This window comes from Cervus canadensis, chromosome 5 (genome assembly GCF_019320065.1).
Source record: "Cervus canadensis isolate Bull #8, Minnesota chromosome 5, ASM1932006v1, whole genome shotgun sequence".
Classification (NCBI taxonomy): Eukaryota; Metazoa; Chordata; class Mammalia; order Artiodactyla; family Cervidae; genus Cervus; species Cervus canadensis.
The window spans coordinates 142,097-168,940 of NC_057390.1; the positions used below are offsets into that span (position 1 = coordinate 142,097).

Sequence of the window (26,844 nt, forward strand, 5' to 3'; positions counted from 1 at the left end):
CTCAGACATGCAGATGACACCACCCTGATGGCAGAAAACGAAGAAGAACTAAAGGGCCTCTTAATGAAATTGAAAGAGGAGAGTGAAAAAGTTGGCTTAAAACTCAACATTCAGAAAACTAAGATCATGGCATCTGGTCCCATCACTTCATGGCAAATAGATAGGGAAACAGCGCAAAACAGTGACAGACTTTATTTTGGGGGGCTCCAAAATCACTGCAGATGGTGACTGCAGCCATGAAATTAAAGGATGCTTGCTCCTTGATGAAAAGCTATGACCAACCTATACAGTTTATTAAAAGGCAGAGACATTACTTTGTCAACAAAGGTCCGTCTAGTCAAAGCTGTGGTTTTTCCAGTAGTCATGCATGGATGTGAGAGTTGGACTATAAAGAAAGCTGAGAACCGAAGAGTTGATGCTTTTGAACTGTGGTGTTGGAGAAGACTCTTGAAAGTCCCTTGGACTGCAAGGAGATCCAACAAGTCCATCCTAAAGGAAATCAGTCCTGAATACTCACTGGAAGGACTGATGTTGAAGCTGAAACTCCAATATTTTGGCCACCTGATGTGAAGAAGTGACTCATTTTAAAAGACCCTGATGCTGGGAAAGATTGAAGGTAGGAGAAGGGGATGACAGAGCATGAGATGGTTGGATGGCATCACCGACTCAATGGACATGAGTTTGAGTAAGCTCCGGGAGCTGGTGATGGATAGGGAGGCCTGGCGTGCTGCAGTCCATGGGGTCGCGAAGAGTCGGACACGACTGAGCGACTGAACTGAACTGAAATGAAAGGTTCCTGCAACTAAGCAGACACACGCACAAAGGATCCTGTTACAAGCTACAGGTTAGAAACTAAGTCTTCTGGAAGAAACACAAAAGCCTCAATAAAAGAGTATACAAGTACTCTGGAGGGATGATATGATAAAGATATTGCTCATAAACACAGCTTCTTGGGATAAGCTGTTCACAACAAAAGAGACATTTTTCAGAGTAGACAACTTGACAGAAGTAGACTGTTTATCCTATAACCAAGAGAACACAAATTCTAGACGCTTGAAAACTATTGCCTGCAGCACTTTTCCTGCGTCGTTCTAATTCATTCTGTCACCTCCTCCCTCACCATGGACGACAACGCAGGGAAACTGCTCTGCACCAGTGACCCCCTGACCACCGTACATGTCTCCACAAAGGCCACACAGGCAAGGCTTAATCACAGGCTGACATAAGCCTCAGCAGACGCCCTGTGGTCCTCCCAAGTATGAAAAGGAAAGTGCTGCTGCAAGGCTATTTCTCACCTGCCTCCTTACTTGAGGGGAGGCTGCTGTAAGGCAATTTCTCATCCTCCTTCCCTGGTTTCAGTGAGGGCTTAGATGTTCCACCTTGCCCACCTCTTAGCATACAGCTGTAGACTAAGAAACTGCAAAGCTGCACTACAGAAACTGCTCCTCAGTGACACAGTGCCCTGTCACCCACATTATCCACGCGTCTCTGTCCTCTTCAGTTTCAGCGTTACCCTGTTAGACAAGGGAGGTGAGGAGCTGACCCCATGCTACCTGGCATGTGTCGTCTATGTATGAAATAAGCTGTCTGAATCTTACTTGCTGAAGCTGTAGCAGGTGTCACAGAAAACTTACTTGAGTCTGGGATTTGCCTGTGCCTACACTGTTTCCTTCAACCTGTATAGCTTACACATGATCCTCTAATGATTAAGCTTTAACCTAAATCCCTACCTTAACCTCCAAAACTAGCTAATTTTCCCTTAGAGAAAATACTGGTTGGCTATACTGGTGTCATGGAAGAGCTCCCTGACCTCAGTTTTTGTGATTTTTTTTGTTTGTTTATAAACGGTTAAGGTCCCAAACTGGACCTTGAACATTTAAAAAATGTTTTAAACATTTAAAAAAACTAGATGGTTTATCTCATATGTTCCAGAAAAAGTTCCTCCTTACAAATTACCAGTGGTAAAATCTGGATATCTACAAACCTTCAAAATAACTTCTATGCTTATCCTTTACCCAGTACATTCTTACATCCTCTAGAATATATTTGGCTTGCAGAAACTAGCTTATTCCTTTATGACTATCTACAGCCATGACAATTTTCACTTGGTTTGTTTTTATCTCCAAGTCAGTTAGCACTTAGTCAGTCTCAACCAAAATACAAATTCCTTAAGGAATGGGACTTTATACAAACATATGGGCAAAATTACATATTTTAATTAGCCTAATATCCTTCATAGTCATATGGCAACCTTTGCAAACTTGGTTTAATTCTATATATGTTATCTGTACTCCAGAGATAACTGAGAATTCCTTCCTTTTGTTATAAGTAACTGCTCTTTTGTTTTTAAAACTATATGTGGTCCTTCTAATCTTTACTTCCCGAATCAACAACATGCTTTATCATATTTACTACATCAAAACCTCACTTGCAGGACTTCCCTTGTGGTCCAGTGGTTAGACTGCACTTCCTGCAAGGAGCACAGGATCGATCCCTGGTTGGGGAACTAAGATCTCACATGCCAGAGTAGCCAAAAAAAGAAAGAAAGAACCTAACTTGTATATATAAATACAAATATATTTGTAGATAACTGCATAGCCCTGAATTTCTTCCTGGGAAGCCAAGAAAAATATATAATATATAGCTAGCACTTCCTGCTTCTCATGGAATAATTCCATAGGGGAAGTTGATCAATCTATACTCAAACTAAAAGACAACTTGGCTGTCAAAAGTGGACTCAGAAGTGAGTTTTATCATCTGAACTGCTGGTCAAGAGACGCATCTTTGGGCATCATTCTAAAGCACCTTTCAGTCTCTCCTTATGACAGTCATGGCTATTCTTACTCTTCTTTCAGTGCCTTGTCTCCGGAGACAGATGTGCCACTGCACAGCTGTTATTTCATCAGATGGTATGAAAATTAATTTTTATAACAGAAGGAAAACAAAGGAATTCAGTTAAACCAAGGCAGAGTTCCCACAAAGATCATAACCTACACAGCAAGAAACTTGCTGTTTATCTGAGTAGGAGTAAGGGGAGATTTTTGTTAAAACTTTGCCAAGCTCCCAGCATGTATATACAGAAAAGCTAAACTGTATGCCCCTGAGCCTAACAGATACTTCCATAACCTTCCTAAGACATCTTCATAAAGTAATGCCTGTGCTTTTGTGACATAAGGAGAAAAAAAATCAAAAGAACTTCCATTTCCCAAATGAACCAATTAGAACTTAATACCCAGAATTCCTCCCAATGTGTAATAAACATTTTATATCCCCCTTTATCCCTTCCACTTTCAGCATGGAGAGACACACTGAACTTGTTTCCTACCCAGCAAGTGGATTAACAGATTAATTTCTCTTTTTAAATAAAGCTCTAATTAAAAAATTTAAAAAAATAAAAAAAGAATTTTAAACACTTAGGGGAAAAAAAGAGAAATTCTCCTCTGAGTCCTTAAAAAGACAATATCATTGGATACAATAGGCAGTACTTCATGCAATGGACACTATCCTAAATAGTGTCCATACAACCAATACAACAGTTTATCATTTACAGCATACCCCAATTTGAACCAAGGTCATACTGCCAAAGTTCAACTGAGAGAAAGCAATTATGAGAGGAAATAAAGTAATAGTGTCCAAGTGTTCAAGCACACAACCATCTGATGTTCTGATTTAAGCCAGGGATGACAACTACAACATCTATAGCAACAATTCTCAAAAACTATATATTTAGAAGAATCTTTTTCCAAAGAAGACATACAGATGGCTAACAAACACATGAAAAGATGCTCAACATCACTCATTATCAGAGAAATGCAAATCAAAACCACAATGAGGTACCATTACACGCCAGTCAGGATGACTGCTATCCAAAAGTCTACAAGCAATAAATGCTGGAGAGGGTGTGGAGAAAAGGGAGCCCTCTTACACTGTTGGTGGGAATGCAAACTAGTACAGCCACTGTGGAGAACAGTGCGGAGATTCCTTAAAAAACAGGAAATAAAACTGCCATGTGACCCAGCAATCCCACTCCTGGGCATACACACCAAGGAAACCAGATCTGAAAGAGACATGTGCACCCCAATGTTCATCACAGCACTGTTTATAATTGCCAGGACATGGAAGTAACATAGATGCCCATCAACAGACGAATGGATAAGAAAGCTATGGTATATATACACAATGGAATATTACTCAGCCATTAGAAAGAATACATTTGAATCAGTTCTAATGAGATGGATGAAACTGGAGCCCATTATAACAGAGTGAAGTAAGCCAGAAAGATAAACACCAATACAGTATAGTAACACATATATATGGGATTTAGAAAGATGGTAACGATAACCCTATATGCAAGACAGAAAAAGAGACACAGACGTATAGAACAGACTTTTGGACTCTATGGGAGAAGGCGAGGGTGGGATGATCTGAGAGAACACCATCAAAACATGTATATTATCAAGTGTGAAACAGATCACCAGCTCAGGTTGGATGCATCAGACAAGTGCTCGGGGCTAGTACACTGGGAAGACCCAGAGGGATGGGATGGGGAGGGAGGTGGAAGGGGGGATCAGGATGGGGAACACATGTAAATCCATGGCTGATTCATGTCAATGTATGGCAAAAACCACTACAATAATGTAAAGTAATTAGCCTCCAACTAATAAAAATAAATGGAAAAAAAATCTTTTGTCCTCCTAGCAAAAAAAAAAAAAGCACCATTCATTCATTCAACATATTTATTCACTGCTAATTGGGGATACAGTGGTAAACAAAAAAGATACGCTTTTCCTCTCTCATGAAGCTTTCAATCTAGCGATTGGGGAGCCAGACATCAATCAAAGAATCACACAAATAAACATAATAGCCAGATATTAACATGAAGGAGATAAAAGTGCTACCAGTAGACACAATAGGAGGAAATCCCTGAGGGAGCCATGAATGAATTGAAAGGAAGAGTCAGCCTAGGAGATAAAGGGTACGGGAGGGTCTCTGGCTGACAAAGAAAACAGGATAAGCAACATTTCCTTGTAGAACTAAGATAGGAAGGGAGACAAAGCCAGTGTCCCTGGGTCATAGAGGAAAGGGCGGAAGCTGGTTCATCACACTGGAGTGATGGGGTAGCACTAGATCATGCAGGGCTTTGACCATGTTTGGAGTTTATCCTAGAGAAATGAAAACACACTTGGAAGTGCTTCTAGGAAAGGAGGCGATGTAACTAGATTTCTACTCTGAAATATACATTTAATTGAGAGTGAAAAACAGATCTAGAGGAGAGACAAAACAGGTGCAGGAAGAGCAGGATGCCACTGTGACAATCCAGCATAAGTCCAAAAGAAGATTGGAACACATACGGGAATTCTAACACTAGATGCATTCCACTCAGGTATACTCACAATTACTAATGGGAATGCTGTTTCTCCAACAGTCTTGAGGCGAAAAAAAAAAAAAAAATCACTGAAAACTACTCATATAGAGAAATGAATAGATTATTATCCTTCAGGCAATCCTCTGTGAATATTACAAACATTCCCATGAACTATACCTTCAAAATGTCATCTCAGGGAGGGAAGTGGGAGGGAGGTGCAGGATGGGGAACACATGTAAATCCATGGCTGATTCATGTCAGTGTATGGCAAAAACCACTACAATATTGTAGAGTAATTAGCCTCCAACTAATAAAAATAAATGGGAAAAAAAGTAAAATAAAATAAAATGTCATCTCATTATTGCTGAGCCCATTCCTTTGAACAGGATCAAGATTTCCCTTAAATATAGTAAAGGATATGAATAAATAATATGCTTATCTTCTCTGTCACAGCAGCACATAATCCCCATCAGTTAAGCCTTAAATTATCCAGAGAAGACATAATTATCCAATGCAGTAATGACTATATCGGTAACATAATAAAGAAACATCTAAATTCAAGCAACTGCCCAGTATAAATTTATACTGTGTATAGTACCATTTTACAGAGCATACCACCAAGTCATTAAATTTAAAAACCTGAGCAAAGAAAAGGAGTCCTTAGAGGGAGACTTATGCTTTTATTTAAATATATTTTCAGGAAATAATAAAGATTAAAAACAAACAGACTCTACATTCAACTAAAGAACTAAAAAAGGGGAAAACTGAAAAGAATAAGAAGAGCGAAAATAATGAGGACAGAAATCAAAATAGAGAAGAAAAACAATAGAAAATTCAAATAAAGCCTTCTTTAGTCCTGCAGTCTTTCAAATCTAGATATGAACAAACAGAAAATGTAAATGATTCCATTTTAGCTGTAATAAGTTAACTTTGTTTCCCCTAAAGGCCAAAATATTGCTTAGAACCAGAACGCTTAAAAAGCTTGGGGCTATCAGAGTATAATGGATACATGACTTAAACAAATAAAACTATCTCTCAGCAATTTTTAGTCTACACTCTATCATCTAATTATTTCACTATTTGCCTATCTTGAATTCCAGCTGTGTTCATAACAAACTAATATTAATTCTGAAGTAGAATAACATCTCAATCCAAATTTGTAGGAAAAAATAAAATTTTTATATCATCATGTATAATACGATAGTTAACAACCACCGAGCACTTACTAGGCTGCCAGGCATGCTGGATCCGTTCACTTCACCTTCGTGTTAACTCTCTAAAGTTGACCCTTAACAACATGTGATGTGACCGTCTGCACACAATTTACAGTCAGCCCTCTATATCAGAGGTTCCTTGAAACCTCAAGGTTCACAACTGCAGATTCAACCAACCTAGGTTTGCGTAGTAGTCAGTCTTTATTATTGAAAAAAAAGTAAAAATGTACCCTCACAGTTCAAACCAGGTTTGTTTAAGGTTCAATTGTAACTATTGTTATCCCCACATGAAGAAAGGAGACAAAGAGCTTAACTAACTGTTAATATTAAGTTGGCCAAAAGATTTGTTTGGTTTTTTAGGTATGATGGCTCTAGTAATGCTGAGTTGTCATTAACTTCATGAGAAACAGTTTCCTTGGACTGCATTGTGACAACTGACATATCAGCATGCATTAAAAAAAATCAACACTGGTGAATTTTTGTGTAGCCACTTTAATATAGAAGAAAAAAAAGCAGTATTTTGGCATACTATGCTTTATTATTTTAAGAAAAGTAAAAATGCAAGTGAAACACAAAAAAAAGGATTTATGCAGTGGATGGAGAAGGTGCTGTGATTCAGCGAACATGCCAAAAGTGGTTTACTAAGTTTCATGCTGGAGATTTCTTGCTGGACAATGTGTCATGGTCAGGCAGACCAGTTGAAGTTGATGATGATCAAATCAAGACATTAACTGAGAACAATCAACGTTATACTATGCAGAAGATAAATTTACATACCGAAAACATCCAAATCAAGTACTGAAAACCATTTGTGCCAGCTAGGTTATGCTAATCACTTTGATATTTGAGTTACACATAAGTTAAGCAAAAAACACCTTTTTGACTGTATTTCTATTTGTGATTCTCTACTTAAACATAATGAAAATATTCCATTTTTAAAACAAACTGTGATAGGCAATGACAAATGGATACTGTACAACAATATGGAACAGAAGAGATCATGGGGCAAGCAAAATAAACTACTACAACCACATCAAAGGCCGGTCTTCATTCAAAGATGATGATGGTGTATATATGGTAGGATTGGGAGCCCTCTGTTATGAGCTCCTTCCGGAAAACGAAATAATTAATTCCAAAAAGTACTGCTTCCAATTCGACCAACTGAAAGCAGCATTCGGCATGAAATGTCCAGAATTAGTCAACAGAAAATGCATAATCTTCCATCAGGATACCGCGAGACCACGTTTCTTTGATGACCAGGCAAAAACTGTTAACAGCTTGGCTGGGAAATTCTGATTCATCAGCCACATTCACCAGACACAGCACCTCGAATTTCCATTTATCTTTGTCTTTACAAAATTCTCTTAACGGAAAAAATTTACCCTGACTATAAAAGGCACCTAGAACAGTTCTTTCCTCAAGAAATTAAAAACTTTTGGGAAGATGGAATTCTGAAGTCACCTGAAAAATGACAAGGACTCCCAAGTAGCACAGTGGTAAAGAATATGCCGGCCAACCCACAAGATGCAAGAGACGTAGGTTTGATCCCTGGGTTGGGAAGATTCTCTGGAGTTGGAAGTGACAACCCACTCCAGTATTCTTGCCTGGAAAATTCCATGGACAGAAGAGCCTGGTGGGCGACGGTCCACAGGGTTGCAAAGAGTTGGACACGACTGAGTGACTAAGCACTGCACAGCACAGTGGAACAAAACAGTGAATACGTTGTACAACAAAGTTCTTGGTGAAAATGAAAAATGTGTTTTTTATTTTACTTAAAAACTGAAGGAGCTTTTTGGCCGGCCCAACAGATGACAGAACTAGAATCCAGTCTAAGCCATCTGTTTCCCAGATAATATACCAGTTAGTATCTTTCTTAACTTTGTTGTGATAATAGCTACAAATAATGCATAGCATATGAAGGTGTTTACTGTAAAATTCTTTCAACATTTTTGTATGCTTGAAATTTTTCATACTAAATTTTAGGAAAAAGAAACTTTATCAATACATGATTTAGGTGGTGTTTTAAGATATGATACAGAGAGACTATTGAGGTCCAGAAGTTGCATTTCTGATATATAAAAGTAAATGTGCTATATTCCAATAAAAATTAACTAAAAAACCAGTAAACATGAGTTACTTCAATTCCACAGGCGTTATTTTAATGTTTGTCAGGAAACAGAGCCACCATGCTATACCAGTTGGAGTGACAGAACAGAGCTTGGAGTTATGAGATGCTATAGGGTTTTCTTTTTATTGAATATTATGTTTTTAAGTGCTCTAAAGGTAACAGTAAAAAAACAAATTTATTGAAAAGATTTTTAAAAAGAGGTAAAAAGACTTGATCAAATCATAAGCGCTGGAAAATGGTCTCCCTATTTCATTTCAGGGTCCTCAGCAAGTTGTTAAAAGGGGTGCAGTTCAGGTAACAGCCTACTAAGTGAAATCCTCCACATCAAAGTCACAAGAGGGGAAGAAAAGAGAGAGATGCTGGGAAAAAAGAAAACTGCTATGTTATTACCAAGGTTACACATTCAATTAAAACAAGAAGGGGCCCAGCACCAACATCCAGAAATGAACATGAAATACTTAAGGTAGTTGGCTTTGACCCAAACCAAAATCAAACAAACAAAAACCTCTCTTATTTAACGAGGACCCAGGACTCTGGCAAAGAGAGATCACCTGAACCTGGAAATTAAATTAGGAGTGTTAAACAAGAAAAATAACCAACAACAGACTTCTTAAAAGGACAATTGAATGCTTTAAATCTGTGGCATGTTAAAACCAAATACTCTAACAAACAAACAAAAAAAAAAAATCATAGTAGTGGAGAAGAAAAGCTCTAGAGCCAGAAGGATGTGGGTTCAAATTCTGCTTCTCAGTTATACACTAGGTATATGAATTTGAACAAATTATCTCAACCCCTAATATTCGTTTCCTCATCATTGACTCAATTGACCTGAGTTTGAGCAAACTCCAAAAGACAGTGAAGGACAAGGAAGCCTAGCATGCTGCAATCCATGGGGTCACAAAGAATCAGACACCACTGAGTGACTGAACATCATCTACAAACTGGGATTAATCAGTTTACCACCAGAGTTAAGGATTAAGTGAGATAAAGTTAGGTAATGACTTACCATTGTACCTTTTAGACAGCCCTCAACACAAGTTCCATTTCTTCTGTGATCTACTTGAAATACAGGCATATGAATAAAATGGGTATGCTAGACTACAGGTACTTCCACACAAACTGGGAAGGGTTATAAATCCCTGGAGCATGGATCCTAAGGGGACATTTCTTTTATTTTCCTTCAGAGAATAACAATGAAACACTATCCGAAACAAGCAAAAGGGGAAAGGAATCTAAGATAGACCAAGTTTTAAGTCTGTTCCTGAGGGTATTTCTATAATACTTATCCTATCATTAAGCAATAGGTAGCAACAACAGTCTGTGAGAAAGCTTCCGTATTTCCAAAGTCTCCTGAATTCAACAAGATACAAGATGGAGTAAAATACCTAGTATTCAAAGAGATAATGACGACAATACATGTTCATGCTAAGCAACCAAAAAAGAGTTAAATCAGTAACAGTCTGAGTAAGACAGGAAGGCATGCCATGTATTTTTTTAAGAGTTTTGTCAAAAAAAAAAAGGGGGGGGTTCCTTCAAAAAAATTCACAAATTTGGTTTCCTATAAAATCTTTATTAATCCTTAATTCCCTGCCCACATCCAGTGCCAGCCAGAAGAGGTACTGCAGTGTATTAATCTATGGAATTAAAATTTTTAACCCATCCTTAAACTTGTATAACTAATATCCTGAGACAAAAACACACCATTCCTCAAACATCCTTTATGCCATGAGCAGAGACTATTACATCATTAAAACTGAATTAGCTTGCCATAGTTTTTTTTGAGACTGCATTTTTTTAATTCCCCTTTTTTTTTTTGGCCTTGTCTCGCAACTTCCAGTATCTCAGTTCCCCAACCAGGGATTGAACCTAGGCCACAACAGTGAAAGCCTAGAATCCTAACCACTAGGCCTCTCTCTAAAATTTCTTTTTATATTTCATTTCTTATCTTGGCTACTTCACTAAGCTAAAATTCACTTAACTTTCATTCCCTTTCAGTTTACCCTTTCTCTAATGTAGATCAGAGAAGCTACAGATTCAACAGAAACAAATCTCAGCAAATAAAATACCCTTAGAATTGGAGCGCCAGAAAACAATTTTCTCAGCATCATGTCAAAACAAAAAATTGAAGAAATTTGGATGAATCTGTAAGATGACCTAGGTAAAACTGCCTATGACCCAATAATATCCAAAAAGGGTACCTGGTATGTAATTGTCCAATATCCCAAATTGATTGATAACCAGATTAACTATAGTATGGCGTACCAGGGCTCTGGGATTTGGTGAGTGTGGTGGGATCAGACTTTTTTTAAACCCAAAATTAGGCTTTACCTGAAGTATTTTTTCTTCTCTCTCCTTGCTCTTCTTTGGAACTCTGCATTCAAATGGGTGTATCTTTCATTTTCTCCTTTGCCTTTCGCTTCTCTTCTTTTCATAGCTGTTTGTAAGGCCTCCTCAGACAATCATTTTGCCTTTTTGCATTTCTTGGGTATGGTCTTGATCACTGCCTCCTGTACAATGTCACGAACCTTCATCCACAGTTCTTCAGGCACTCTACCAGATCTAATCCCTTGAATCTACTTGTCACTTACGCTGTATAGGCATGAGGGATTTGATTTAGGTCATACCTGAATGAAGTAGTGGTTTTCCCTATTTCTTCAATTTAAGTCTGAATTTGGCAACAAGGAGTTCATGATCTGAGCCACCATCAGCTCCCAGTCTTGTTTTTGCTGACTGTATAGGGCTTCTCCAGTGCTCAATGAGGAAAGCCTCCCTCAGTGATCAATGCAAAGAAATAGAGGAAAACAATAGAATGGGAAAGACTAGAGATCTCTTCAAAAGAAAATTACCAAGGGAACATTTCATGCAAAGATGGGCACAATAAAGGACACAAATTGTACAGACCTAACAGAAGATATTAAGAAGAGGTGGCAAGAATACACAGAAGAAGTATACAAAAAAAGATCTTCAAGAACCAGATAATCACGATAGTGAGATCACTCACCTAGAGCCAGACATCCTGGAGTGTGAAGTCAAGTAGGCCTTAGGAAGCATCACTACGAACAAAGCTAGTGGAAATGATGGAATTCCAGTTCAGCTATTTCAAATCCTAAAAGATGATGCTGTGAAAGTGCTGCACTCAATATGCCAGCAAATTTGGAAAACTCAGCAGTGGCCACAGGACTGAAAAGGTCAGTTTTCATTCCAATCCCAAAGAACTCTCAAACTACCGCACAACTGCACTCATCTCACATGCTAGCAAAGTAATGCTCAAAATTCTTCACTCCAGGCTTCAACAGTACATGAACCATGAACTTCCAGATGTTCAAGCTGGTTTTAGAAAAGGCAAAGGAACCAGAGATCAAATTGCCAACATCCGCTGGATCATAGAAAAAGCTAGAGTTCCAGAAAAACATCTACTTCTGCTTTATTGACTATGCCAAAGCCTTTGACTGTGTGGACCACAACAAACTGTGGAAAATTCTTAAAGAGATGGGAATACCGGACCACCTGACCCTCCTTATGAGAAATCTGCATGCAGGCCAAGAAGCAACAGTTAGAACTAGACATGGAACAGACTGGTTCCAAACTGGGAAAGGAGTACGTCAAGGCTGTATATTGTCACCCTGCTTATTTAACTGATATGCAGAGTACATCACAAGAAATGCTGGGCTGGATGAAACACAAGCTGGAATCAAGATTGCTGGGAGAAATATCAGTAACCTCAGATATGCAGATGACACCACCCTGATGGCAGAAAGCAAAGAACTCAAGAGCCTCTTGATGAAAGTTTCTGAAAGAGGAGAGTGAAAAAGTTGGCTTAAAACTCAATATTCAGAAAACTAAGATCATGGCATCTGGTCCCATCACTTCATGGCAAACAGATGGGGAAACAGTGGAAATAGTGACAGACTTTATTTTGAGGGGCTCCAAAATCACTGCAGATGGTGACTGCAGCCATGAAATTAAAAGACGCTTGCTCCTTGGAAGAAAAGTTATGACCAACCTAGACAGCTTATTAAAAAGCACAGACAAAAAAAATTAAAAATAAAAAGCAGAGACATTACTTTGCCAACAAAGGTCCATCTAGTCAAAGCTATGGTTTTTCTAGTAGTCATGTATGGATGTGAGAGTTGGACTATAAAGAAAGCTGAGTGCCAAAGAAATGATGCTTTTAAACTGTGGTGTTGGAGAAGACTCTTGGGGTCCCTTGGACAGCAAGGAGATCCAACCAGTCCATCCTAAAGGAAGTCAGTCCTGAATACTCACTGGAAGGACTGATGTTGAAGCTGAAACTCCAATACTTTGGCCACCTGATGAGAAGAACTGACTCATTTGAAAAGACCCTGATGCTGGGAAAGATTGAAGGCGGGAGGAGAAGGGGATGACACAGGATGAGATGGTTGGATGGTCATCACCGACTCAACAGATGAGTTCGAGTAAACTCCGGGAGTTGGTGATGGACAGGTAGGCCTGGCGTGCTGCAGTCCATGGGGTCGCAAAGAGACACGACTGAACAACTGAAGTATTTTTTAGCTAAAGCACATTGCTCCATTCTGCCGTGGCCTGCTTCAAGTTAGTTCTCATACCCGTGAATATGACATGATCAGGGATTATGGGATCATTAATGTACTAACATACAAGGTCATATACAAATATTAAAAGGCCATGTCAATTGAATTTACTCTTAATATCTGAATATTCATTTTTCAAGGTAAGAAGGTGTTTTAGGTATAGTTTATAATGAGAATCCCCTTGTGTGCTTTATCCACTGACATTTTATCAATTAGATAAAGTACAAATGTACATTAATGCAAGAGGAAAATGTCACAATTAATGATGATTATGAAACCCATTTTATGTACAAAAGAAATTAATTTTCAAAGTCAAATAGAAAAAATAGGATAATAATATTGTAAGAGTGAGTTAGCTGTTGACTTTAGGAAAAATATTACATCTTTTTGAACTGACAATTATAAAAATTTAAATGAAAACTGCAGAGTAGAACAAAAGGGGCTTCCCTTGTGGCTCAGAAGATAAAGAATCTGCCTACATTGCGGGAAACCCAGGTTCGCTCCCTGGGTCAGGAAGATCCCCTGGAGAAGCGCAAGGCTACCTACTACAGTAGTCTTGCCTGGAGAATTCCACAGAGGAGCTTGGCAGGCTACAGTTCATGTGACTGCAGAGTTGGACATGACTGAGCAACTAACACTTTCGCTTCCTTTCACTATATCAAAATTCTAACTTTGTTCAATTATTCAACATAGTAATATCCATAACATTCAACAGAATGACTTCTAAGCACGGTGTTTAATTTTTAGTTATTTAATCCCATAAACCTTTCAATAAAAATATCCCATTTGGGGATTCATATCTTTTGTGGATGAAACAAAAACGGGATGTTAACTTTGCTACCTCATAATTTCATGAGGAGAAAAAACTCCAGTTATATGCAACATAATCAATCATGTTTGCCCCAGTTAAATATATATATATAAAAGAAAATGTTAGAGGAAAATAAAGCTCCCTCAACTATATTGTATTCCACTAATCTCAGTTGAAAATGATCCTCTATTCACTATTGCGTGCATTACAATAGCAGTCACAGGAGCAACCTAACAACAGGCAGTGCTGAAAGTGACTGTTACTGTACTCTCATGTCCTATTTCAAAAGAGAGATCACCAAAATTTCTAATAACAAATTATAATAATTTAAGGGACAATATTTCAGATTTATCCACATATTCCTAAAGTTTAATCTATGGCTTCAGCCCTGCTGCTGCTAAGTCGCTTCAGTCGTGTCCGACTCTGTGCGACCCCATAGACGGCAGCCCACCAGGCTCCCCCGTCCCTGGGATTCTCCAGGCAAGAACACTGGAGTGGGTTGCCATTTCCTTCTCCAATGCAGGAAAGTGAAAAGTGAAAGTGAAGCCGCTCAGTCATGTCCGACTCTTAGCGACCCCATGGACTGCAGCCTACCGGGCTCCTCCGTCCATGGGATTTTCTAGGCAAGAGTACTGGAGTGGGTCGCCATTGCCTTCCCCAGGCTTCAGCCCTAGCTTTAGTCAGATACTAGTTTTCGCACTTGAACATTTAGCAACAGAAAAAATAAATAATGTGTGTACGTGCATTTATACTGTCAAATATGTAGGTATTTCTAACTTACATGCATTATTCTACTTCTTTTTCATTTGCTTGCACAAAACATAATTTTAAAACAGACTCCCAAGTACTCCAGGAGTACAGAAGCCAACCCGCAACTTCCTTTATAGGCCACGGAGGTTATAAAGAACTTAACCCCAGACACAAGCACCAGCAATCTAACATTTTACTGTTAGCTGCCAGTATCCAAGCAAAGAGGTGTTGGTTCTTCTGACCGCTTATGAATCTTCAATTAATTCCCAAATCTTTAATTAATTCCCTTAACAGTTTGAAACTTGTGTTTTCTAAAGTTAAAAATGTACAAGTTAGTTCATTTAACTGATTTCATAATCTCTTTAAAAATAAGGCGAAAAAACAGTATTCTTTATAAACTCCATTTTTAAAATGTAGAAAAACCCTTAGTTATGGAAGATGAATTTATAATGAACTCAGATGAAAATTATCCATTAATACCTCAAAACAAAAACCCTTTTAAGTGTCCCAAACCCAACCCAGCATCTGATATTAGATTTCCTATCTTTATAAGAAAATGGAGGCAGCACAAAGAGTAGTGAGCGGAAAGCTATGAGACACAGGTTGTGCTTCTCATGCAGCTGCTCAGTCACGTGGCCAAGTTCTGTATCCTCTAAACCTGTTTCCTAAATTATAAAATGAAGACATTAATATATGTTCTGTCTATACAGTCCAAATGAGTGTTCATTATGAACAGCAATATATGTATAAGATTGAGTATCATGAGTCCTAAATCTAGGTTTTTTATTTTTGTAACACTTTCATAAACAGATTGTTATTTTTATGTAGTTTTATAATTTTAATGATTAACTTGGGACTCCTTTTGTCTAATAGCTAACTGGCATTCTTTTATATATATACATATTTTCTTGTGATGAAGATGTCTATTCAACAACAAAAGAGCAGGCTCTGGAGTCAGATTATTTGAGCTCCCAGTGATTTAGTCTGCTTATTTGGGATATTTACCAATCTCTTGTTATCTGTTTCCTCATTTGTAAAAAGAGGGACTACTCCTCAAGGTTGTTGTGAAGATTAAATTCATGAAAAGCACACAGAACAGAATCTGTCACACAGTAAGCACCAAATAAATGCTGGCCACTGTTAGTATTTTAGAGCATGAATTAACATCCCCACATCTAATGTGCTCTGAGACTCATCAATTTCTGAATCTGAAAACCTATAGCTGGGCCACAGTGTTATACACCTCCAGGGGGCATCTGTGCACAAAAAAATATCCCGGCAGCCCCAGACTGAAGGACGGACCTGGCAAATTCAAAGGCACCCACCCACCTCTTAAGTTTTGCGGCGGTTAGACCGCCAGTCTTTTCTGGTGAACACTTCACTGCATAACAAGGTCGCAAACGCAGATCTCTCAAGCGGCCAGGCAGCTCACCAACTGAGGAAAGCAGACCTCGTGTGCCGAGTATGAGTGATGCGACTATGCAGGGTGGAGAACAAGAGTCAAGCCTAACGAAATTTATCTCCAGTTCTGTCAACTCTTAAAAATGTCTCATGAATGTTGCCTTTTATCTGCTTTCTCATTGCCAATGATTTTGATCAGGTCTTCATTGACCAATTCCTGAATTTCCACATTTTCATAGTAGCTTTGCCTTCTTTCTTCTTTCATGCTACACATCCATCCATCAGCAGATCCTATTGGTTCTACCTCCAAACCATACCAAAATCCAACCATTTTCACCTCCCTGGCATCACTGCAGCAGCTTCTTTTTTTTTTTAACCACTCCTTTACCACAGTGCTACCCTGTCCCTCTCTGCTCAAATCCTCTAGTGACCCCCAAACTATTTAGAGGGATGTCGAAGTTTCTTACAATGGTTTACAAGGCCCCACACAACTGCCCTTTTTGCCCATCTAGCTTTGTCTCTTATTACCCATGCTCAAGGGCTTCCCTGGTGGCTCAGTGGTAAAGAATCTGACTGCAAGGCAGGAGACCCAGGTTCGATCCCTGGGTCAAGAAGATCCCCTGGAGGAGGGCATAGCAACTCACTCCAGTATTCTTGGCTGAAGAATTCCATGTACAGAGGAGCCTGGTGGGCTACAGTCCAAGGGGTTGCAAAGAGCTGGACACAACCAATTCAGCACGTATGCACAACCCTTGCTCAAAATGTCTCTAGCCACAATGCTCCCTTGATTTTTCCTTAATTACATGAAGCTCATTCCTGGCTCCAATCTCTGTTCCCTTTATCGGGAGGGTTCTTCCCCGAGATGTACTACACTTGGATGCTTTAATTTGAAGGCTCTGCTCAAATGCTTCTTTTTTATTAAGTGCTTCCCTAAATACTCTATTTAAAATAGAAATATCCTTCCTAAATGCAAAAGATGCCCCATCTCCCTTTCTGCTTATCTAACACATTTGTTTTTCCATGTTTAGTGTCCTTCTCTGTCTCCAAAGAAAATGTAAGCTCCACTAGGTAAAGAATTTTTTCTTTACTGCTGCTGTCCAGAATAATACATATTAAATACACGGTGCTTAATATTTAATAAGAATGACTGAGAGCTACCTAACTTCTCCTTCTACTGATCTCCCCTTCCATACTTTATTCTATCCCCCAGGTATCTATCATCTGATCCTTTTCCTACTTACAAAGCTTTGATGAGATCTTTACATCCTTGATGATCTGACTCCTAATCATTTCATCCTTTTCCTCATTCCCCAAAGTATGTTGTACACATTTCACATACTAACACTTTTACCATCCCCGACCCTACCATGACATTTCATTTCTTCAAGCTTCTCTTGTATTTCTGCCTCCGCTTAGCCAAACTTTTACTCATCCTCCAGACCCAGGTATTTCATGCCTCCTGAAGCCCCATCTATGCCACCACTGCACTCAGTCTATACCTCCATTCTGGTGCTAAAAATAACTACGTATTTATCAATCTGTTTCTCCTACTAGATTATAAGATCCTGAAGAGCAAGATCAATGATACTACATTCAGATTTTTTCCCACCAATGCTTAACACTATATTTGGCATAGAAGTCTTTTCAATGAAAATTTAATGAACAAAATTTAAAAGTGAATTAAACAATTCATGAGGGGCTAGAAGAAAAATGTCTTCATAAAAGTCAAAGTGCTTTCCAACATCAAACCTGAATATGATGTATACCTTGAGTGTTTTACATTTGCTAAAGAAAAACTCACTTTGACAGTTTTGATGGTAAATTAGTAGATTCGGGAATCAAAAATAATAATAGTGTTTCAGTTTTGCAAGATGAAGAGTTCTGGAAATTGGCTGTACCACAATGTGAATATACTTAACACTACTGAACAGTACACTTAAAAATGGTTAAGACGGTAAGTTTTATGTTGTATTTTTAACACAATTAAAAATAAACAGAAGAGAGAGGAGGAATTGGATGAAGGCAGGTATAAGATAAATAAATACTAAGGCTGTTATGTAGGAAATGGCAACTCACTACAGTATTCCTGCCTGGGAAACCCCAGCGGAGCCTGACAGGCCACAGTCCATGGGGTCATAACAAGTCAGATACGACCGAATGACTGAGCATCCATGCACACGCACAGGGATGTAATGGACAATAAATGTAAGTAACACTGCTGTATGTTATATAGGAAAGTTAAGGGTAAACTCTAAGAGTAAACTCAGAAGGAAAAGAACATTTTTTTTCTATTTCTTTAACTTTGTATTTATATGATGGATGGTCACTGAACTTACTGCCATAATAACTTCATCATGTATATACAATCAAATCATTACGCTGTGCTGCTTAAACTTATAGTGCTGTATGTCAATCACACTCAATAAAACTGGAAGAATATATAAATTAATTAATTGCCTGCTGAGGGGAGACATTTACTCCAGTAAACATATTGGCAAACCAGATGATGTGTAGGGCATCAAAGTGAATTGCAATGTAAGAAAGTGAAGTTGCTCAGTCGTGTCCGACTCTTTGCGACCCCATGGACTGTAGCCCACCAGGCTCCTCCCTCCATGGGATTCTCCAGGCAAGAATACTGGAGTGGGTTGCCATTTCCTTCTCAAGAATGTAAGAAAAGGCATCTTCAATTTTTTTTAATTAAAATTACTGACAAAGTAGAAGGGAGTTTGGAAGTAATTCAGTTCAACCACCTTATTTCACAAACAAGAAAAATAATCATGGAAAAGAAAAGAGCATTAACCAAGCTAGAGGAAAAACTAGGGTCAAAACCAAGGTTTTGTTCAGAATACAGGGCTGTCTTAAATATACCACATTACAATCCCAAACAATTCAAGAACTAAAGGCTAGAATTTATTGGATTAATTCCCCATGCTTAATTTAATGAAGAGTTAAAAATAACATTGCAGGTAGGAGTTTATAGTCCTGAATTCTCACCAGGGCTCTATCTGTGGGATCTCAGACAAATCACTGAGCATTGCAATACTGTACTACCTCATGGGATTAATGTGAGAATCAAAGGAAAGCCCAGTTACAAAAGAAAAGTGTAACCATCTTCACCCTCATCCCTTCACACTCTCTGATGTCAGGTTTCAATCTCTATGTGAGGGAGGGAAAGGAACAGTTAATATAAACTAGTACAGTTCTGACTAGCTGGAGTTTTGCTATTCTGGGTTTACACGAGGAGGAAGGAAGGGAGGGAGAAAATGGGAAGGTGGGAAGATTGTTCCTAATGGGCAAAGAATAACCCCCTTCCAAAGGAAAATACTGGGAATCCCTGGTGGCTCAGCAGTGAAGAAATCTGCCTGCAATGCAGGAGACGCAGGCTGGATCCCTGAGTCAGGAAGATCCCCTGGAGCAGGAAATGGCAACCCAGTCTTCTTGTCTGGAGAACCCATGGACAGAGGAGCCTGGCGGCCTACAGTTCATAGGGTCGCAGTGAGACACAACCCAGCACGAGAACAAAGGAAAGTATATTACCCATACCTATCAACTAAAGACTCTCAGATGCACAAGCTTTCATAGAATTCATGTTAAAATTATCTTTTTTCCCAGTGTAGGGCCTATAAAACTTTTTACCTTTAGCATATTTCAAAAAATTATGTAAGTTACTTGGGTGTATATTTTATCTTTCCTTCTCAACGGCAGATGTGTCAGCAGGGACTCACAGTATTAAGCCTTTAAGAGTTATTTCTGAGTAGTTTTGATTAGGTCAACATTCAGCTGAAATATAAAGATAGGCACCTGGAGTTGTGATTAAAAGAACTGGATGAAAGGGAAGACCTGAATGCAAAGAGAGACAAGAACTTTATCTCCTTTGTCTTGCCCAACTCCTTCTCAACCTCTATGATTTAATTCTAAGCAGACATCCTCTACTAACAGTCTACAGAGCCACAAGTTTATTTATAGGTATTTTTATATTCATAACACTTTATAAAAATACAATGTTTTCACTCCAGGAATGAAATTATTTAAAGGAAAGTACAAATGGGTATTTTTTAGTAAGTTAACTCACTGGGCAAACAAATTTTATGTAAATGTTTACCATATAAAACAATTTTTTAAAAGAAAAAAATTGCACATTCTGTGAATTTCCACTTACACGTAGCATCTCATGTAAACTATCATAGAATATTTTAATTTGTATAATTATAGCAATTGAAAATGAAAATCACAGACTTAACATTTTTCCTGCACTCAGACAATATACCTTAATTTTCAAAATATCAGAAAAAGAACATCCTTGAGACAAAAGCCAAGCTCCAAATACCAGAATTCATATATCTTTTCCAAACTAACTCACGGAAATTTTTACTACAGTATAAAGTAACTATAACATGGAAACAGAGAATATTTGGGGATTCCACAGATTAGCCCATTTTTTCCCACAAATTTCTTAAGTACTACCCAGGGAGCTTATAAAAACTGCAGATTACCACAATCCTTCCCTAGAGATTCTGATTCAGTTGCTCTGGACAGGACAAAAATTTTTATTTCTCAAAGTGATTCTGAAGATTAGCTAAGATTAATATTGATCTCATAGACTGGTTTTCAATTTGATACCTACTACACCTACCTGAGGAGCTTTAAGAAATCTTAAAGCTCAGACCAATGGAAATGACTTCAATACTTTTTAAAAAGCTCCCCAGAGAAGGATGAGAACCTCTAACCCCTCTGCACAATTAAGAAACTAAGCTTGCTCAAGTTCACAAAGCTAATGATAGCAAAGTTGGGAGTTAGAACCATTTCTCCCAACTGCTAGCCCACTTTGTTTTCAGATAGTTATTCTTCATACAGGTTGACCAAAAAAGGTGTGAAAAAGAAAAATCTATCTTCTTGCCTCGGAAAAACACTGTCACTTAACAAATGGATAAATTAAAACTGAGCTAATCTTACTGCTTCAGAAATCACCAGAAAATAGTTTTCTTAATCCTAATATAAAGCAATTAAAAAAAAAAAAAGACTACACTACTACTTAATCTTTAGTTCCTACTACTAACCTGGTTACATATATCTTACAAAGAACTGTTTAAAATTTAATTTTTAACTTCTGATTCAGTAATTTATTTTTTTGATTCGTATTTTAAAACAAATTATTTTTAAACTCTGGCATCACAGGTCCTTACTAGCAAATTAAATCAAGATCTGTAAATTTGGCAACATGACTTCTTCCGCATGTAAAATACATAACTCTACATATTAAAACTGCTCTGTGAACTAACAGAGAACAGCGTTCCTTCTTCCACACACAAGAATGAATTTTAGGCTGCATTAGCAAAACTCCCATCATCGGTTTGTCCACAGATCCTCGGAGTGGAAAACTTCTCAAAGTATTAGTTAACCCCTTTCAAGAATTTTCTCATTTTAGTAACAGGATAATGGAAAATAATTGTGAAAAATGTGTCAAGTGCAAGCTTACCTGCCCATAACTTTTCTAAGAGCATTTTGACTTTCTAAAAATTACATGTTTACTTGACTTGCTTTCTGGTGACCTACATTGATTATTACAGCACCAAAACTGTTAAAATAACATTTTTATCCCTCTCAAGGTTGTCAGATGTTTTGATATTTCAAACTTCAGGAATGTCTGTGATTTCTGCTTTTAGATTTAAAAGTGTTTGGTATACTTTACCAAAAGCAGGTCACATTACTCCACAGGTAAAATTTCAGCAATTTGTATAGAGCCTAGAGTACAATGTACACTTTTGATTAATTCGTTCGCAAAGGAGTAATTTGCCAGGTTCTGGATCTTTTAAATATTCTAAACAAGAATCAGATGCAATGGATTTTGTTCCAGCAGTTTTAATGAATGAAAGTACACCCTTTCTTTTTTATTAAGTTGGACAGCAAAAGAAATTAAAAACCTAACCAAAAGTTAAGTACGCTATTTAAAATATGTAAACACCCCCCAAACCGTTCCTTGGAACCAAGAATGGGCCTCTTAAGTCATAGAAAAAACTAAAAAAAAAACCAAAATCTCAGATAAATGTTCAAATGATACATAGTATTTAGAAAATCGGGCTAGACTGGACGATCCATGGAGCTCGCACAGTAGAAGAAAACTGTGCTACAAGAGCAGGTTTGCAAAATCTGAACTATTTTGTATTAAACGTCTGAAACTCGCCATGTCCGACTGCGAGAGATAAGCCTGTAACAGATACACGGCTTTAGGGATTGCTTAAAATTTTTCCTAAAAAGAGACCAAAAAAAAAAAAAAACCCCACGCATGTTTATTTTCAGGAGCTAGGGTCGAAGTCAAAAGAAATCACCAGTTACTGACAATTCTTGACGGGTCCTCGTTGCGCAGGGAGGCCGGACCCCGCACCGGGTGCCGCCTCCTCCGAGCGCGGGCTGGACCGCAGCCCCGAGCCGCGCGCAGCAGCCGCCCGGCGCCGCCGCCGAGCCCGCCCGGGGGCGGGGGGCTCGCACGTGCGACCGGGGGCGGGGCCGGCCGGGAAGGCCCCCGCGCGGGAAGGCGGGCGCGGCCGGGCCGGCCTCCCCGCGGCCGCGAACCCGGGCTTTCCGTCCGGGCGCATGTCACGGGAACGGATGGAGCCACACAGAGACGTCTAAGTCATGCAGGAGGCGCGCGGCCCCGGCCCGCTCCCGCCGCCCCAGACCCCTCCTCTCCGCCGACAGAAAGACAGACAAGAAGGGTTCCCGACCTGTCGTGCCCTGCATGTTCAGAGTCTGTCATGTTTGGTCAAGAACGGGGCGGGGCTGGAGGGCAGGTCTGCGAGGCCGGCGGCGGCGGGGCGCGGGGAGAATCCCTGCGCCTCCTGCGGGTACCTGTCCCCGGCCGCCGCCGGGAGGTGACGAAGTGGTAAAAACTCACGGTTACTAGTGAGCGACACAGACACAGACTTTCCAGTCTATTAACAACCACGCCAGAGAGGTGGGGCTCTAACTGCCAACACTGGGCCACGGCCCCGCGCTGCCGGCGCTGCCGCTTTAGTCTCTATTCGCCGCCGGTGGCTGAGGCTTGGGAGCGGGCGGGCGGCGCGCAGCGACGCGGGGATTTGGACAGTGGCCGTAACGGTGATTTCTCCTCACCAACATGGCGGCACCCGAGACAGGCGGCTCGATAAAATGGCGCCTGCCGCAACACCTAGCCCGGGACTAAAGGGCAGGAGAGATTCCTCCGCGTGCCGCGGCCCTTGCCCAGCCCGCCGGGGCCGAGCGCGCCGGCCATTGGAGGACTCATCCCGTCAATCACCTTCGAGAGCGAACTCTCCCGCTTCCCCAGCGAAGTGGCGGAGGAGGCAGTCTCTTATGGCGGGGCCGGGCGGCGCCTGGAGTAGTCAGGCCGGGGGAGGCGTCCCGGAGGAACCGCTGTCCTTCCGCGCCTCCCGGGCCGTTCCGCAGCGATTCGCGGTTTTCTCTGCGAGACTTCGCCTGCAGAAGACGGGGAGTTACAGACGTGCCCTACCAAACGGGCCCCATAAAGCCATTATCCGCCGTAGGCTAATAACACGCGGCTGCCGAGTCGTCATTAAAAAAAGAAAAACCTTCGTTGCTAAGTAATGGGGAAATGTACTTTCTCCTTCAGGGTTGTAATGAATATCTCTTCTGGTACAACAACAACGATTCCTGGGTCGGAAAGATCCCCTGGAGAAGGGCATGGCACCCACTCCAGTGTTCTTGCCTGGAGAACCCCATGGGCAGAGGAGCCTGGCCGGCAGAGTCTGACAACCAGAACACAACCGCAACAACGTTTAATATGCAGAATCAAAAGGAAAGACGACATTTAAATAAAAAATAATCATTTTTTGAGGAAAAAAATAGCTTGACATGTAGCTTTTTCTGATATTTAATTCTAAATTTACCTCTCCGGTTATTAGTTAATAATGACAGAACTGTCGCTAAAAGAATCAAAACCATTACTATTTCATATGCAAAACACATACGAATAGTTTATAAATAAAACAGCTATCATATTTCTTTACACTTCTGAACGGACAGTTCATGAAATTCTCTAGGCCAGAATACTGGAGTGTGCAGCCTTTCCCTTCAGGGGATCTTCCCAACCCAGAAATCCAACTGGGGTCTCCTGAATTGCAGGGGGATTCTTTACCAACTGAGCTATCAGGGAAGTCCCCATCTTTAGAAAAGGAATTTTTAAATGACCACATTTTGGCCTAATTAGTGTGCTACTTAGTTTTGAGGGAATGTCCTTGGTTTTTTTTACTAACATGATGGATTGATAGGTCCTCTCAGATATCTGACTTCCTTTGGGTTAAATGTGTTTTGTAATGCACTTAGAACTAATTGCAATTAGATTTTAAAATTTGAAATGTGAATGTACATATTGAAAAATAAATCACATTTCTTTTTTTCTAAATTGAATGAAGCCATGATCAGGAGTTGTACTGGTGGGTTATTCTGCAGGCCCTCCCCACCTTTGGATGTGATACGTTTCTAGGAATCTTTCAAAAGCAGATACATTTTGTCTGGAGTAACAATAATTAGCATTGTAGAGTTACATTAGAATCTGTTTGAGTGCTCAGTCCCTCAGTCCTGTCTGACTCTTCTGTGACCCCATGGACTCTAGCCCACCAGGCTCATCTGTCCATGGAATTCTCCAAGCAAGAATACTGGAGTGGGTTGCCATGCCTTCTCCAGAGGATCTTCATCTTTTCCAGGGATTAACCCCTTGTCTCTTGGGTCTCCTGCATTGGCAGGCAAATTCATTACCACTGGCCGGGCTGGAAATCCCTTAGAATCTCTACTTTGTCTCTATTCTAGCGTTGTTACTTAGGTCTTGTGCTGTGCTGTGCTTAGTCTCTCAGTCATGTCCAATTCTGTGTGACCCCATGAGCTGTAGCCTGCCAGGCTCCTCTGTCCATGGGGTTTCTCCAGGAAGAATACTGGAGTGGGTTGCTATGCCGTCCTCCAGGTGCTCTTCCTGACCCAGGGATGGAACCCAGGTCTCCTGCATTGCAGGTAGATGCCTTGCCATCTTAGATCTTACTGTGGCTAAAGGGAGTGACCATGTGGGTGGTAGGCAGCGTAGGAAGCATGCTCCTTTAAGCTATGTGGAATCTAGAGGTGCTCAGCGATGTCAGATAAAGTATTTAAGTTGAAGGCTAAACCAAGCTCAGCTTTCCTTCCTCTTTTTTTTAAAAATTGTTTATTCATGGCTGTGCTGGGGTCTTCGTTGCTGCGCAGGCTTTTCTCTAGTCGCGGTGAGTGGGAGCTACTTTCTGACCCCTGTTCCTTTGGTTCTCCCACAATATAAGTGTGTCTTTCTCAGGGACCTAAAAGCCATTCATTTGAAATGTAATCATCAGGAAAATAAGCCTCTGCTACCGAGTCTCTGTAGGAAGAGAGGTCTAACCTCCATCATGGCCAGCAGGCAGATACAGCTAGATTAAAAGAATTGACACTGCCCAACCCAATCACTGTAGATGGTGACTGCAGCCGTGGAACTAAAAGACACTTGCTCCTTGGAAGAAAAGTTATGAATAACCTAGACAGCATATTAAAAAGCAGAGACATTACTTTGCCAACAAAGGTCCATCTAGTCAAGGGTATGGTTTTTCCGGTAGTCATGTATGGATGTTAGAGTTGGACTAGAAAGACAGCTGAGCGCCGAAGAATTGATGCTTTTGAACTGTGGTGTTGGAGAAGACTCTTGAGAGTCCCTTGGACAGCAAGGAGATCCAACCAGTCCATCCTGAAGGAGATCAGTCCTGGGTGTTCATTGGAAGGACTGATGCTGAAGCTAAAACTCTTAATACTTTGGCCACCTGATGTGAAGAGCTGACTTATTTGAAAAGACCCTGATGCTGGGAAAGATTGAGGGTAGGAGAAGAAGGGGACGACAGAGGATGAGATGGTTGGATGGCATCACCGACTCAATGGACATGAGTTTAAGTAAGCTCCGGGAGTTGGTGATAGACAAGGAGGCCTGGCGTGCTGCAGTCCATCGGGTCGCAAAGAGTCAGACACAACTGAGGGACTGAACTGAACCCTTGGTAATTTTGCACTTTTCCCTTGCCCCTGCTGCTGCCATTTAGTTTTGTTTTGTTTTTTTTTTAAAAAAAAAAAAAAAACAGCTTTCTGGATGGGTAAAGTATATACTGTAAAATCCACCCATTCTTAAATGTACAATTAAGTGATTTTCAGTAAATTTACCAAGTTGTGCAGCCATTTCGAGCATTCAGTTTTAGAACATTCCATCAACCCAAGTGCCTATGTACTGTCTTGCCACCCCTGCCCCCAGGCAGACACTACTCTACTTTCTGTCTCCACAAATTTACCTTTTCTAAACATTCAATCTAAATTGAATTATACAATATATGTTTCTTCATCCTACATTCTTCGTTTAACGTGCCCAATCCCTTCTGCACAAGTTGAAATGGAGCTCATTTCTTTCCTCTCTGGTCAGTAGTTACTGAATAAAATCTGTTTTCACTGCTTTAACTAGTATCTGGCTTTATTTTTTACAATAATGCCCATCACCACTACACACACACACACACACACACACACACACAGACGAAAATGGTAATTGACTTAAAGGGGTCAATATTTTGCCAAATAAA

The 26,844-nt window shown here is 39.9% G+C and overlaps 1 protein-coding gene across 3 annotated transcripts in view; it reads right to left on the bottom strand.

The window, feature by feature from the left end:
* Nucleotides 1–23,379, bottom strand: part of ZC3H6 (zinc finger CCCH-type containing 6) — a 79,951-nt gene extending 56,572 nt beyond the window's left edge. Inside the window, exon 1 of one of the 3 annotated variants that reach the window (XM_043467700.1) lies at nucleotides 22,963–23,379. In XM_043467700.1, the coding sequence (XP_043323635.1) occupies nucleotides 22,963–22,994 (32 nt within the window). In that variant the 5' untranslated portion in view covers nucleotides 22,995–23,379. The remainder of the gene's footprint in view (nucleotides 1–22,962) is intronic. The other 2 variants (XM_043467699.1, XM_043467698.1) reach the window with 2 other exon arrangements.
* Between the last annotated feature and the right edge of the window lie 3,465 nt (nucleotides 23,380–26,844).